Source organism: Oncorhynchus masou, unplaced genomic scaffold (genome assembly GCF_036934945.1).
Source record: "Oncorhynchus masou masou isolate Uvic2021 unplaced genomic scaffold, UVic_Omas_1.1 unplaced_scaffold_1___fragment_4___debris, whole genome shotgun sequence".
In the NCBI taxonomy this organism is placed as follows: domain Eukaryota; kingdom Metazoa; phylum Chordata; class Actinopteri; order Salmoniformes; family Salmonidae; genus Oncorhynchus; species Oncorhynchus masou.
Genome location: NW_027016524.1, coordinates 221,553 through 237,526, shown reverse-complemented (window position 1 = coordinate 237,526; position 15,974 = coordinate 221,553). Strand labels below are relative to the sequence as shown.

Sequence of the window (15,974 nt, the reverse complement as noted above, 5' to 3'; positions counted from 1 at the left end):
ATTTTGTCAGCAAGGACTTTTGCCTGTGTGTCATATAAATAGAGTGGTCCAAAATAGTGTATTTATGGTCGTCATCTGAAATTAAATATATGTTTAGCCCTAATTTATCACATCACCTGCATGGAACCTAAAATAACCTGATTTAAATTATGATTATTAAAGTATAATTTATCGGGTAATAATTTATAATTCAAAAAAATTTGACTTCATGGATTCTCATATGATTAAGTATACACGCCAGTTGCCTTGTCATTTTACTAATATATCGATATTTTTAAAGCTTTGTACTGAAGGACGACTACTACTACTGTGGTCAACTTGGTTCTATTCTACACTCAAACACAAGGTGGCAGTGTTCAAAATTAGGACCCATTGGAATCCAACGTTCTTTATGAAAAAGTGCTTCCGGCGTCAACCTTCCTCTTTTCGTCTGGATCGGATTGGCGTCATGGTATGAAACTCAATCACTAATGGACTTTAAAAAACTATCAACTGTAATCTTCAAACTATACATTCACTTGTTACATTTGAAAGTACCCAATGTGTGAGTGCAATGGTTAGGGACATGTATATGCCATTATTAATGATTTTATCTGTACATCCCCCCGCAAAAGTTGACTATATACAAAACGCGAGCGAATGGCTACGGTGATTGTATCGCTAACTACCTAGCTAGTTAATGGCAGTCTCTTATTGAAATTGCCATTATTACTGTTTTCTTGGCAATAAAATGGTGTTAACATTTTATAAATGCATCCTTGCCAAATCCCTTTCAAAGTTGTAATCATAGCAAATGCATTATAACTACCGAGTAGTGCTGTCCAATGTTGCGTGCTATCAAGGAGATCCCGTTGTGTAACGACGGAGCTAGCTGCTCACACCAAAGCCTTTGGCAAATGGATTGTTGGTAGAGGTGTTTATACAACTTTTTGAGTCAACAACACTAAACGTATCTACATGTAGTCGTTGGAACAAAAATGCCACATAGATGGTGAAAAGGCTCTTGGCCTACCTGAGAAACACTTAGCTACTCAGTTATCTTGTATCAGGGATCATCACCTAAATTCAGCTGCGCTACGATTTTTTTTCTTGAGCGGATGGTCGGAGGGCCAGAACATAATTACTAATAATTTGTCAACTGCAAATTGACCGTAAGAAGCTTAATATAATAAAACAGAATAATTATAAACCTTGCTTACATTTGTATACAATCACATACTGTATGTCTCTGTTATGCGTGGGAATAGTTTGGAACAGATTTCCACAATTAAAATCACTTGGAGCAGATTTTCTGGTGTTGTATATAAAATAATGTAGGAAAAAGCTGCTTGTATTAAAAGCTGTTTTTTAAATTAAAAGTATGAATTTCAGCACCACGCGGAAAGGCCGCAGTTGTATAGTACAAATATAGCTTCTGGTAAGCGTTTTCAGAATTTACATTTTTACAGATATCGACTGCTGGTGACTCAATTTTGTTGAAGGGAAATTGCATGACCAGATATCCAAGCTCCACTCTTCCTCGATATGCGAAGGGAGTTAGTGTTCCTCGGCTAGTAGCCCCCTAGGTTGAATGGTAGTGACCTGACCCCCATGCTGGATATTTCCTGTGAAGCCCATAGACTCAATTTGAATGAAGAGGTACTTGAAATGTACCAGACTGCAGCACTTTGTCAGTATACATTCTAAATCTGTGATTCAGGTGAACGTCCCGAAGACACGCAGGACCTACTGCAAGAAGTGCAAGAGACACCAGCTTCACAAAGTTACCCAGTACAAGAAGGGAAAGGATTCCCTCTACGCACAGGGTGAGTTTCTTTCTCAATTTGAGCATTGGCAGATGTGATGAACATATGACGCAGTATGGACTGCTATGTGTTACAAATTAAATAAATGATGTACGATCTGTGTTTTAGGTAAGAGGAGATATGACAGAAAGCAGTCTGGTTACGGTGGACAGACCAAGCCTATTTTCCGCAAAAAGGTAAGCTTGCAAAGCTTTGTGTGCACTGGATACGTTACCAAAAGGTATCTTATATCAGTGGTATACTTCTATCCTTGAGGAACCCAAACAGTACAGTTATGTAGTCCTGGGGGTCTGGGGCAACATACAGTTGAAGTCAGAAGATTACATACACTTAGCTTGGAGTCATTAAAACTTGTTTTTCAACCACTTTACAAATTTCTTGTTAACAAACTATAGTTTTGCCAAGTCGGTTAGGACATCTTTGTGCGTGACATTTTTCCAACAATTGTTTACAGACAGATTATTTCACTTATCACAATTTCAGTGGGTCAGAAGTTTTACATACACGAAGTTGACTGTCTTTAAACAGCTTGTAAAATTCCAGAAAATGATGTCACTGTCTTTAAACAGCATGTAAAATTCCAGAAAATGATGTCATGGCTTTAGAAGCTTCTGATTGACTAATTGACATCATTTGATTCAACTGGAGGTGTACCTGTGGATGTATTTCAAGGCCTACTTTCAAACTCAATGCCTCTGCTTTACATCATGGGAAAATCAAAAGAAATCAGCCAAGACCTCCGGATTTTTTTTTTTGTAGACCACAAGTTTCGTTCATCCTTGGGAGCAATTTCCAAATGACTGAAGGTACCACGTTCATCTGTACAAACAATAGTTCGCAAGTATAAACACCATGGGACCATGTAGCCGTCATACCGCTCAGGAACGAGACATGTTCTGTCTCCTAGAGATTAACGTACTTTCCTGCGAAAGGTGAAAATCAATCCCAGAACAACAGCAAAGGACCTTGTGAAGATGTTGTAGGAAACAGGTAAAAAATATCTATATCTACAGTAAAACGAGTCCTATATCGACATAACCTGAAAGGCCACTCAGCAAGGAAGAAGCCACTGCTCCAAAACCGCCATAAAAAAGCCAGACTACGGTTTGTAACTGCACATGGAGAAAGACCGTACTTTTTGGAGAAATGTCCTCTGGTCTGATGAAACAAAAATATAACTGCTTGGCCGTAATGACCATTGTTGTGTTTGGAGGAAAAGGGGGGAGGCTTGCAAGGCCAAGAACACCATCCCAACCGTGAAGCACCGGGGTGGCAGCATCATGTTGTGGGGATGCTTTGCTGCAAAAGGAACTGGTGCACTTCACAAAATAGATGGCATCATGAGGGAGAAAAATATGTGGATATATTGAGGCAACATCTCAAGACATCAGTCATGAAGTTAAAGCTTAGTGGCAAATGGGTCTTCCAAATGGACAATGACCCCAAGCATATTTCCTAAGTTGTGGCAAAATGGCTTAACTTCTTGCGTCGAGCAATCCGGGATCCTATTTATAGCCTCAAGCTCATTAACATAACACACCGTTAACTATTCATGAATATCGCAAATGAAATGAAATACATATATTTGCTCTCAAGCTTAGACTTTTGTTAACAACACTGTCATCTCAGATTTTCAAAATATGCTTTTCAACCATAGCTAAACAAGCATTTGTGTAAGAGTATTGATAGCTAGCATAGCTATAAGCCTAGAATTCAGCCAGCAACATTTTCACAAAAACAAGAAAATCATTCAAATAAAATCATTTACCTTTGAAGAACTTCAGATGTTTTCAATGAGGATACTCTGCTTTTGAACCATAGCGAAACAAGCATTTGTGTAAGAGTATTGATAGCTAGCGTAGCATTTAGCGGGCAACATTTGCACAAAAACCAGAAAAGGATTCAAATAAAATCATTTACCTTTGAAGAACTTCGGATGTTTTCAATGAGGAGACTCTGTTACATAGCAAATGTTCAGTTTTTCCTGAAAGATTCTTTGTGTAGGAGAAATCGCTCCGTTTTGTACATCACGTTTGGGTACCAAAAAAAAATGAAAATTCAGTTATCAAAACGGCGAACTGTTTTCCAAATTAACTCCATAATATCGACTGAAACACGGCAAACGTTGTTTAGAATCAATCCTCAAGGTGTTTTTCACATATCTCTTCATTGATATATCGTTCGCGGATGTCTACTTTCCCCTCTGAATCGCTTGGAAAAAGACGTGCAGTTGAAGATGACGCACCAATTTCGACGGAGGACACCTGGCAAATGTAGTCTCTTATGGTCAATCTTCCAATGATATGCCTACAAATACGTCACAATGCTGCAGACACCTTGGGGAAACGATAGATCGGGCAGGCTCATTCCTTGCGCATTCACAGCCATATAAGGAGACAATGAAAAACAGAGCCTCAAAAATCCTGCTCATTTCCTGTTTGAAGTTTCATCTTGGTTTCGCCTGTAGCATCAGTTCTGGGGCACTCAGACAATATCTTTGCAGTTTTGGAAACGTCAGTGTTCTCTTTCCAAAGCTGTCAACTATATGCATAGTCGAGCATCTTTTTGTGACAAAATATTGCTCTTAAAACGGGCACGTTTTTTTAATCCAATAATGAAATAGCGCCCCCATAGATGTAAGAGGTTAAGGGACAACAAAGTCAAGGTATTGGAGTAGCTATCACAAAGCCCTGACCTCAATCCTATATAAAATTTGTGGGCAGAACCTGAAAAGGCATGTGCGAGCAAGGAGGCCTACAAACCTGACTGTTACACCAGCTCTGTCAGGGGGAATGGGCCAAAATTCATCCAACTTATTGTGGGAAGCTTGTGGAAGGCTACCTGAAACGTTTGACCTAAGTTAAATAATTTAAAGGCAATGCTACAATATACTAATTGAGTTTATGTAAACTTCTGACCCACTGGGAATGTGATGAAAGCTGAAATAAATAGTTCTCTCTCTTATTATTCTGACATTTCACATTTTAAAAATAAAGTGGTGATCCTAACTGACCTAAGACAGGGAATTGTTTTAGGATTAAATGTCAGGAATTGTGAAACTGAGTTTAAATGTATTTGGCTAAGGTGTATGTAAACTTTGACTTCAACTGAACATGTACTGTTGATTACTCAAGGAAAGGAGTTGAACCACTGATATACCTTACAAATGTGTACTATTTGTGCAGGCCATTGTCAGCAAGGATTGGCCTGTAGTGGCTTTGTCCTTTCCTAAGGTGTCTGCTAGAGAAAACTGAGATGGTTTGAGGCCCTGCTGTGTCTCTTCCGTGGCAAGGTTATAGGTAAACTTCAGACAACTTGATTAATGAACGCTTTATTTCTCCCTTTCTTCTGCTCCTACATAAAATACAGTATTGACAATCTTTTTACACTCCAGAAAATGAAAAGGTGTTAAGGGGTAGAATTTTAAGCTCTGAAATTGAGGAACACAGGCAATGTTCTGATTGTCCACCCCTTTTCTGTATTTTGCCCTCAAACGCCCCCTCATGGATTTGAAAGGAATGGGTGGAAACGTCCTCTAGTCATTTAATGCATGAAGGGGAGTGAACGAGAACACACTTCAAGAGGGGGGTAGATCATCAGAATGCTGCTGCCTTGCGTCATGTGTGCATAGATCCTGGACTGTGGTAACATTGTATTCTCTCCTCAGGCCAAGACCACAAAGAAGATCGTGTTGAGGCTGGAGTGTGTGGAGCCCAACTGCAGGGCCAAGAGAATGGTGCCCATTAAGAGATGCAAGCACTTTGAGCTGGGAGGTGACAAGAAGAGAAAGGTAAGAACAAACTCTAGCCATGTAGTGCAACACAAATGTTCCTGGCCCGTGTTTATTCTGCATGTGGGATGGGTTGTGTATTTGTTCCACAGCCATGAAAAGCAATGTGTGTATGTACAGTGCATTTGGAAAGTAAGGGTCTGGGTCTGAATACTTATGGTAATGTGATATTTCAATTTTAATCCATTTTAGAATAAGAATAAAGTTAATGTGTCTGAATGTACTATACCAGGGGTATTCAACTCTTACCCTACAAGGTCCAGAGCCTGCTGTTTTTTTATGCTCTGCCTGATCATTAATTGCACCCACCTGGTGTCTCGGGTCTAAAGCTATCCTTGGTTCGAGGGGAACAATGTAAAAATGTAGTGGAACTGGCTTTAAGGTCCAGAGTTGCCTTTGAGGGGTCTATGGTTTCTGGACATCTAAATGACGTTTAGTGTTATCGGTGACATTTGACAATGTTCAATTATCCTTGATACACCTCGGAGCTCTTCCACTTTAAATCGTTGCTCTATAGAACATTTAGTCAATTACAAAAATGCATGCTTCCTCTGAACTCAGGAGTTGTTAGACAGCCTGGAGAGGAATTGACAATAGCAGTCTGAAGGCCCTCTCTGGCCAAACGTGTGCGGCTATTGAATTGTTTGGATTTTAGATATGCCCTAATGAATGTTAACAAGTTGACGATGTGATTGGATTCAGAAGGGGTGTTTTGTATTTTTCTTTGTGGAAAGGTGAATAGTTTCAATGTGCTGGTTGAATATCTGAGCTGCCTTATAACCTTGTTTTTATTGTCTCCTTTCAGGGCCAGGTCATCCAGTTCTAGGCTGTGGGTCAATCTATTGGATGGACTTATTTTTTCCCCCAATAAATGTATTAAAATTGTACCAGATGTCTCATCTCTCCTTAACTGTACATTGGTTGTAGTTGTAAGAGTGATGGCAATTACAGTTGGTGGATATGAAGATGTAATTGGCCATTCCAGAATTTACAACTTAACCTTTCCAAGAGTGGTTGAAGCACATCAGTATAAACACACTAGCGAATAACCATGCCTGAATCGTATCCACATGGGCTTAGTACAAGTCTCACCCCATCAGAACCGAATGATGTATATAAACCCTAGAATGCTGACGCTATGTATTGGCCATTGAGGCTTTGAAGACACTGATCGGTCATATTGGCACTCCCTAGTAGGAGCAGTCCTCCATAGGAATGAATGGACTAATAGTGTTTCAAGGACAATTGCATGTATTTAAGTATATTTGTTGTATGCTTACATTTATATCAAATTATACTTTAGCTCACATTTAAAAATGTAATATAAATGCATTTCTATAACTTCAAATATTTTTAAATGGTGGGGTCCCATATCTAGTGTGTACGTATATTGAAGTGATAAGAACCCAAAATAAGGTTAAAGGGGTACTGTGAGATTTTGGGATTAAAGCCCTTGTTTTACTTAACCAGATGAGTCAGATGAACACATGGATACAAATTTTTCCTGTGTATGAAGTTGGCAGTTTTGCCAGCCAATGCTAACTAGGGTAGAGTAAAGAAAGCTTTAAAACCATCATTTTGATATCAGTCCTTGCCTGTGGAAATTTGTGGACACCCAGCATCATAAGTTTGATACATTGCATTATTTTATGGCTGGTTAAGACAACTACAGAAGTGTAAACCTACCACAGAAGTTATTTTATGGCTGGTTAAGACAACTACAGAAGTGTAAACCTACCACATAAGTTATTTTATGGCTGGTTGTGACACCTACCACACAAGGCAAAACATTCCATTACACCATATAGCCTACTTGTCAATAGTATGTATACTATTATTTTCTAAAATTGACAATTAAATTGCAATTGCGCACACATTGTCAGACATGCACCGACCCCCAACACTTGCTGATGACTGGGATGAATGCAGGACAAAGACACCCTCTTGACATAAGGGCATATATTATGGTCAGACACTTTCAAAAAACATTTTTTTTAGTCAAAGAAAAGTGACACAGGGTCAGTGTTTTCTAAAATATGAAGAAAGTGACTAAAGAATTACAAAGGACTTCTTGGCAGGGAAAAACATTTGAGTAAATGTGGGTTATGACACTTAAGTGTCATAACCAGCCATGACAATGTCACAACAGGTGTAAATATGGGTCATGACAATGTTATGATCCCAGTTTGGCAAGTTATGTAAGCTGTTATGACATTGACATGGTTATGACCATGTTATAACACTGGTTGTGAAATGTTACCGTAAATTTAAGTTAATAAGTAATGTTTTTCCAGCCCCATCCCGAAGCTTACCAAAAAAGTGGCAGGTTGATAGCTTTGGTTTTGTTTGAATTCCAGATTGCCACTTTAATTAAATGTGAACATTTCCAAACATTGTCACAAAGTAACAGTTATTTCAAATCAGGAAAAATTGTTACAGTACTACTGATTGATATCTGAACATTCAGGTGTCTGCCATCCAGCCAATATTTTTGTGACCAGATCAATTAGCATACAAAACATGGACAATTACTAACACATTCCACACTTAAAATAATGAAAAATTGCTAATAATTCAAGGGAAGCACACCAACTAAATAACCTATTCAAAAGGTGAGCATATACATGGTTCTTTGGCAAATAAGCACACTATCTAGAATAATCATAATAAGCAACGTAACTTGCTGTGAATTAAAGTGCTCATAAATCCTGTGCATTTCAATCAGTGCTGGGTGAGGGACCGGGCCCATATGCTTGTCTGCTAGCTACACCATACTAAAGAACTGTTCACATTGGGCATGTCCTTCCATAATTGCCATTGGGTGTTGAAGTCACACTTAAATGGGGGTGACAGTCAGCAGTGCTGTGCCAGAAGGGTTGACCACCACCACAAGTTTACTGAGGAGGGTCTGGACCCCCAGCTCCTTGTAGCTGGGCAGGACCTGGGTGACATTACACTGGGGGTGGCAGATCTTCCAGCTAGGCAGCGTGGCCAGGGTGAGGGGGAAGCCTCGGGGTCCACCGATCTCCTGCTTGTTCATCACTGCCAGAGCCAACCGGCCACCAGACAGGTGTCTTTCCCACACCTCGAAACTGTCCACCTGTCAATCAACAGTCAGGTTAGTTTCAACAGCCTGATTTCAGATTATAAACTGGGTGGTTCGAGCCCTGAATGCTGATTGGTTGAAAGCTGTGGCATATCAGACCGTATACCACGGGTATTACAAAACATTTATTTTTCCTGCTCTCATTACATTCAGTCTATTATAGCAATAAGGCACCTTGGGGGTTTGTGATATACGGCCAATATACCATGGCTAAGGGCTGTTCTTAGGCACAACGCAATGCGGAGTACATCTAAACTCAGTTTTTCACAATTCCTGACATTTAATCCTAGTAAAAATTCCAGCTCAAGTCAGTTACGATCACCACTTTATTTTAATGTGAAATGTCAGAATAATAGTAGAGAGAATGATTTATTTCAGCTTTCATCACATTCCCAGTGGGTCAGAAATTTACACACACTGAATTAGTATTTGGTAGCATTGCCTTTAAATTGTTTAATGTGGTTTCAAACATTTCAGGTAGCCTTCTACAAGCTTCCCACGATAAGTTGGGTGAATTTTGGCCCATTCCTCCTGACAGAGCTGGGGTAACTAAGTCAGGTTTGTAGGCCTTGCTTGCACATGCTTTTTCAGTTCTGCCCACGCATTTGATATAGGATTGAGGTCAGGGCTAGGTGATGGCCACTCCAATACCTTGACTTTGTTGTCCTTAAGACATTTTGCCACAACTTTGGAACTATGCTTGGGGTCATTGTCCATTTGGAAGACCCATTTGCAACCAAACTTTAACTTCCTGACTGATGTCTTGAGATGTTGCTTCAATATATCCACATAATTTTTCTCCCTCATGATGCCATCTATTTTGTGAAGTGCACTCGTCCCTCCTACAGCAAAGCACCCCCACAACATAATGCTGCTACCCCTGTACTTCACGGTTGGGATGGTGTTCTTTGGCTTGCAAGCCTCCCCCTTTTACCTCCAAACATAACGATGGTCATTACGGCCAAACAGTTCTATTTTTGTTTCATCAGACCAGAGAACATTTCTCCAAAATGTACAATCTTTGTCCCCATGTGCAGTTGCAAACCATCTCCTGGCTTTTTTATGGCGGTTTTGGAGCAGTGGCTTCTTCCTTGTTGAGTGGCCTTTCAGGTTATGTCGACATAGGACTCATTTTACTGTTTATATAGATACTTTTGTACCCGTTTCCTCCAGCATCTTCACAAGGTCCTTTACTGCTCTGGGATTGATTTGCAGTTTTTGCACCAAAGTACGTTCATCTCCAGGAGACAGAACGTGTCTCCTTCCTGAGCGGTATGACGGACGCGTGGTCCCATGGTGTTTATACTTGCGTACTATTGTTTGTATAGATGAACGTGGTACCTTCAGGCATTTGGAAATTGCTCCCAAGGATGAACCAGACTTGTGGAGGTCTGCAATTTTTTTTCTGAGGTATTGGCTGATTTCTTTAGATTTTTCCCATGACGTCAAGCAAAGAGGCACTGAGTTTGAAGGTAGGCCTTGAGATACAAGTACACCTCCAATTGATGTCAATTAGCCTATCAGAAGATTTTCCAAGCACAGCCAACTTAGTGTATGTAAAGAAATTTGTGGAGTGGTTGAAAAACTAGTTTTAATGACTCCAACCTAGGTGCATATAAACTTCCGACTTCAACTGTAACTACCACAACATATGCTACAGATGACGATCAGTGATCAGTCTTGCATATGGCCAGTAGGTGGGGTATATACAAAGAGATCACTGAGAAGGGTCTCAAGCTGGGTTGGTTGGCTGACCGACCATGCAGCGAATCAATGTCATATCTATGTTAATATGGCTAAACAACTAACGATGTATTTGAGACACAAGTGTTAATTGTGCAAATGTATTCGTGTTTTCAATGAACACAGGCTAAATATAGTTTACGTCAACAGTCAAAGCCAACCCCGTCTGTATTGTCCCATAGTTCGCCACGTGACTTGTGTTGCTAAACAACCAACCCAGCTATATGTGTTACCGGCATCGGTGGTGTTGATCATTGGGGAAAGTAAATATTTTATGTGGCTACAGATGAATGCCATATGGTTTCAGAGTTGGCAATTTATAGTGAATGCATGATGTTAGATGTAATTTCTTTGGAGTTTCAGGCTTTTTGAGTTTGATTAGGCTCTGTGATAGTGTAGCTGCATAAGGGTATTTGACCATTATTACACTGAACAAAAATATAAAACACAACATGCAAAGATTGACTGTGTTACAGTTCATATAAAAGGAAATCAGTCAATTGGGAAAAAATAAAAAATAAATGGGTCCTAATCTATGGATTTCACATGACTGGGAATACAAATACGCATCGGTTGGTCACATATACCCTTAAAAGTCAGTATCTGGTGTGACCATTTGCCTCATGCAGCGCAACACATCTCCTTCACATAGAGTTGATCAGGCTGTTGATTGTGGCCTGTGGAACGTTGTCCTACTACTCCTCCTACTGCCATCTGCTCAGTACAGTTGAAACAGAGATTAATCCGTGAAGAGCACACTACTCCAGCGTGCCAGTGGCCATCGAAGGTGAGCATTTGTCCACATAGTCGCTTACGATGCCGAAATGCATTCAGGTGGTCAAAACCTTGGTGAGCACAACAAGCACGCAGATGAGCTACCCTGAGACTGTTTCTGACAACACAGTTTCATCAGCTGTCTCAGACGATCTCCCAGGTGAAGAAGCCGGATGTGGAGGTCCTGGGCTGGTGTGGTTACACATGGTATGTGGTTGTGAGGCCAGTTGGATGTACTGCCAAATTCTCTAAAACGATGTTGGAGGAGGCTTATGGTAGGGAAATGAACATGCAATTCTCTGGCAACAGCTCTGGTGGACATTCCTGTAGTCAGCCAAATGCAACCTCTCTCAAGACTTTAGATATCTGTGGCATTGTGTTGTGTGAAAAAATGGCACATTTTAGAGTGGCTTTTTATTGTCCCCTGCACAAGGTGCACTGATATGCCACACCTGTCAGGAGGATGGATCTTGACAAAGGAGAAATGCTCATTAACAGGGATGTAAACATATTTGGGCGCAACATTTTAGACAAATAAGCTTTTTGTGCTTATGGACAATTTCTGGGATCTTTTATTTCAGCTCATGAAACATGGAACCAACACTTTAAATGTTGCGTTTAGATTTTGGTTCAGTGTTGTATTGAACTGTATTAGCACCGAGTAGTCACATTTAAAGTAGGATTTGGTACTGCACAACAGAAGCTGCATATGCAGCTGCATATGTGTGGCGGTAATACTATTCTCCATTGTGCATTACCATGAAATATCCCCAGTGAGAGAGTAGAGGTGTACTACCTTGGCGGTGCGATAGCCCTGCCTGCCCAGTGGGTCCTGACTGATGGCGATGATCCTTGTGTTCTGCAGCAGCTGCTTGGACCGGGGGCAGATGTCTCTCAGGTCATTGGACATCAGCAGAGGGGAGGCCATGATGGCCCACAATGCCATCTGAGACTCCTGTTGGGTGTGACTCAGGCCAAAGTTTCCAATCACCAGCTGAGGAAGGAACACCGTCAATGTCAATCAGACATACTATTCAGACAAAGTACATGGGTTATGGCAGGAACAGCTGGTGTGAGTAAGGTGAAGAGTTGATGATTAATCATTACTCAGACTAGTTTTACTGTTTCACTGAACGCCATCAATTGAGTAGCAGGATTGGATTGGTCAATTGAGGAAGTTGACTTAAACATTCCCCATAGAAAACAATGGGATGAATTGGCCGCAACCCCTTATCCATAGCGAAAAGTGGAACCGCCACAGTACCATGTCAGGGTCATTCCAGCCCCCAGGCCCAGCCGCTGGGACAATGACATCCTGATGGTCGGCAGTCCAGTCCAAGATGGTCTTCACACTGTTCCAGGAGTCATACACATCCGCAAAGTTGCGCCAGTGGTTACAGGCCTTCCGTATGGCAGCATAGTCTGGCTGTGAGTACATCATTGACATGGTGGGACACAATCAATGCCAAATGAATCATGAATGAATCCTCCTGACTAAGATGAAATCAATTCAGTTTCAGGTATATTTAGCATTTTCATTAGCCAACAAACTGAAGGAATGCTAGGAATAAATGCATTTACCACCTCGCTCTTTCTCACCTGTTGGTGTGGCCACTCATACAGTGGCCACTCACAGGAGTACAGGATACTTCTCCCAGTTTGGTTCAGTGCTATTGACATGTTTGTGTAACCTGGGTGGAAAAAAGGTCACACAGCAGTAATTATAGGGTTTCGGGTGTTACCAATCAATCATTCTCTATTCAATTCATGAAACGTAATTTAATCTGAAAGACTTTTGAGCTGTTGAATTAGTAGTTTTGTAGCATGACATTTAATATATGAAATCACCTTCTCCCAGTAAAGTCCACTTCATGTAGCACCCATCAAATTTGAGCAGATCCACACCCCAATCAGCAAAGGTCTGAGCGTCGATGTCGTAGTATCCCATGCTCCCTGGAAAGCCTCCACATGTAAAGGTTCCCAAATCAGCATAGATCCCCAACTTGAGACCCTTGGAATGAACCTGTATAACCAATCACAAATAACAATCTTACAATAAGGCTTTTTCGAAAAGGTTTGTCCTGTAGGCCAAAATCCATGAACAAAGTGGACCCTTACAGTTGAAACCAGTAGATGGTGATGTTGTATTACCAAAACACATTTTCATGGCACTTCAGAGGGTTTTGAAACCTTTGGTAGTTTAGCACCATGGTAATAGCAATATTCCCTTTCTGTTTGCTCATAGTTATGTGTCACTCTTAGCATGGTGGATGATCTAATTAGTAAACCACATAACCTTACAGTCCCATTGGGTAGGTTATCACTCGAGGAAGGACATGTTTCTGTTTGTCGTGTTAAAGTGACACAGAGGGTGTGATAGAAAAGCACTGGGAACTGGAAAACATTGGAGTTAGAGCTGACATAAGCAGTGCATCACCAACTGTATGTGGATAATATAAGTTGTCCCTCAACAACTGGTTCATGTTCAGTAGACATGAAACCAAATAAAATGGCCCAAAAAGAGTTTAATTTTCCATTGTAAATTCTTTTCTTTTTTTTCTCCATGTGTGCCCTAACGAGCACGACCTCTCTGTAGCCTATACACTCACATAGTCGGCCAGTTTCTTGATGCCTCTGGGGAACCGCTTCGGGTCTGCCTGAAGGCGTCCCTTGGTGTCACGTTGGTGGCTGGGCCAACAGTCATCGATGCAGACATACTCGTAGCCAGCCTCCTTCCAGCCTTCCGTCACCATCACATCTGCCATCTGCATGTAGAGATTCTCACTAGCAGCACATAGGAAACAGAAGAAACTATTAGCCAGTTCATATTGTGATATTAACTATGCTTCAATGTGTCAATGAAGTAACAGTGAACGTGTGAGGCCATTTATACCTGATGAATGTAGAACCATCCCACTTACCGCCTACTGTTACGCTACTTCCTGCTAGGAGTTTGAATTGAGCGGTCATCAAAATGGTCTAAGCTAGTTTAGTGGTGTCAGTTAGGGTGGTTATACTTTGTGGAACGTTACAACAGGAATCTGTTGCAAAAACGTCGTAAATAACAAGGCTGCCAACAAACAACGCATACATAGTTGTATAGCGGCAGAATAAGATTTTATTTCGAAAAATGTCTGTCCTCACTCTGGTAGCCTATGGACAAACATTAAGAATAAGCTACGTGGTGAGTTGATGCCTATTCGGCAGCTAGTTAGCTAGGTGAATGGATCATGCTACTTTGTATGCTTTTGTTGGCATCCTACTTTACGAAGGTTTTGGAACAGATTCCCGTTGGAACGTGCCACAAAATTATACCCATCCTGTCAATTGTGTTTCCCTTGCCTTCTATGTTTAATTGAGTCTGGAACATTTAAATGTACGTGTAGAGTTGAGGGTGAAGCCAGATGTCATACCTGATGCAATTATTGGGGTCCGTGTCACAGTCGACATTGCACATGAATCTCTCCCAATGCAGCCAACCCATTGTAGGTTTGAGCGCGAGACCATTGTCCAGTGATTTAACTGGACTGATAAAGGCACCGATTGTAAATAGCACCAGAACTACAGCACCCATTTTAGTTACTGGTTTCATTTGACTAACGAACAATCTTCATTAACAATGTGTGAATTGAAAGCACGTCTATTTCCTGATAGTGACACAAACTGGGTCGGCCTTACCGGAAGATTGACTGCAACATGGACCAGTAATATCATGATGCGCTGGAAACTAGCCAATCACGTTGCACCCGTGTCTGGATATAAACAAGGAAGCGCACCTGTGTCAAGTGTTTGCTTGATGATATGGATTGTAATTCAACATTTTTGCCTGTAACTTCTTGTGATGTGCACCTGGCCATAACTTCATAATCTTTTTTGCTAGGTTTGAAAAAGAATGGGCTACAGGTCTGGCTGTAGCTTTTTTGGGGTTCTATGCGGGCAAGACATTTTAGTGCCACCCCTCTTGATGGCAAAGAGAAAAATGCACTTCACATGTACATTTTAGTAATTTATCAGAAGCTCTTATCCAGAGCGACTTACAGTTAGTGCATTCATCTTAAATAGCTAGGTGAAACAACCACACAACACAGTTATAGTGAGTACAGTTTTCCTCACAGTAGCTCTCAGCAAAGTCAGAGCCAGTAAGGGGGAAAAAAGTCAAGTGTGAGTGTTAGTTTACGAAAGGCATATACTGTATACAGTACATTGAACAGTGTTAGTTCAATATTTATTTATTTTATTATTGAGGAGCTGCTGTAGGAATATTTAACATACTCTTTGAAGAGGTAGGGTTTCAGAAGATAGGCCTGGACTCTACTGTCCTAGCTTCAGGGGGAAGCTGGTTCTATCATTGGGGTGCCAGGACAGAGAAGAGCTTGGACTGGGCTGAGCGGGAGCTGCCCTCCTGTAGTGGTGGGAGGGCCAAGAGAACAGAGGTTAATTTTCCTGCAATTCATTCCCTATAACTCTACACATTTTCCATGGGGTGAGGAGAAAATGTTGCAGTTTTATAACACATTTCACTGACATAAAAATACAAAAATTGTTGATGCACAATCAAATTTTCATCTTCCACCTTGTGTATTCTACTATGTTAACTGTCAACAGTCAGTTGAGACCCCGACTGAATCACCCCCCCCCCCCAAAAAAGGAGGCTTGAGGCCCGAAGCGACCACTTATGTCACTTATACCTTGAGCTGGTGTTGTGCCGAAAATCTCCCCCTGCCAACATTCATGGCAAGAAAATGGCCTTGCCGAA

General features: G+C 41.0%; 2 protein-coding genes and 1 non-coding gene across 4 annotated transcripts; 2 read left to right on the top strand and 1 right to left on the bottom strand.

The window, feature by feature from the left end:
• The first annotated feature begins 343 nt into the window (after positions 1–343).
• On the top strand, positions 344–6,482 carry LOC135538658 (large ribosomal subunit protein eL42-like). 2 transcript variants are annotated; one of them, XM_064964543.1, is made up of 5 exons: positions 344–451; positions 1,700–1,805; positions 1,914–1,981; positions 5,473–5,595; positions 6,401–6,482. In XM_064964543.1, the coding sequence occupies exons 1-5, from the start codon at positions 392–394 to the stop codon at positions 6,419–6,421; spliced, it is 378 nt and encodes a 125-aa protein (XP_064820615.1). In that variant the 5' UTR covers positions 344–391; the 3' UTR covers positions 6,422–6,482. The 2 variants fall into 2 exon arrangements, with proteins under 2 accessions (XP_064820615.1, XP_064820614.1); XM_064964542.1 differs by lacking the exon at positions 344–451 and having other exon boundaries at positions 1,616–1,805.
• Positions 4,985–5,121, top strand: LOC135538661 (small nucleolar RNA SNORA9). The gene has a single exon (XR_010455466.1). It is a non-coding gene; the product is annotated as a small nucleolar RNA SNORA9 (small nucleolar RNA).
• Positions 6,483–6,876: 394 nt separating the features above from the next.
• gla (galactosidase, alpha) lies at positions 6,877–14,884 on the bottom strand. The gene is made up of 7 exons (XM_064964536.1): positions 14,632–14,884; positions 13,828–14,002; positions 13,067–13,241; positions 12,818–12,909; positions 12,483–12,644; positions 12,015–12,212; positions 6,877–8,695 (listed from the first exon to the last, which is right to left on the bottom strand). Exons 1-7 carry the CDS (start codon positions 14,808–14,810, stop codon positions 8,432–8,434), a joined length of 1,245 nt encoding a protein of 414 aa, XP_064820608.1. The 5' UTR covers positions 14,811–14,884; the 3' UTR covers positions 6,877–8,431.
• Positions 14,885–15,974: the final 1,090 nt, after the last annotated feature.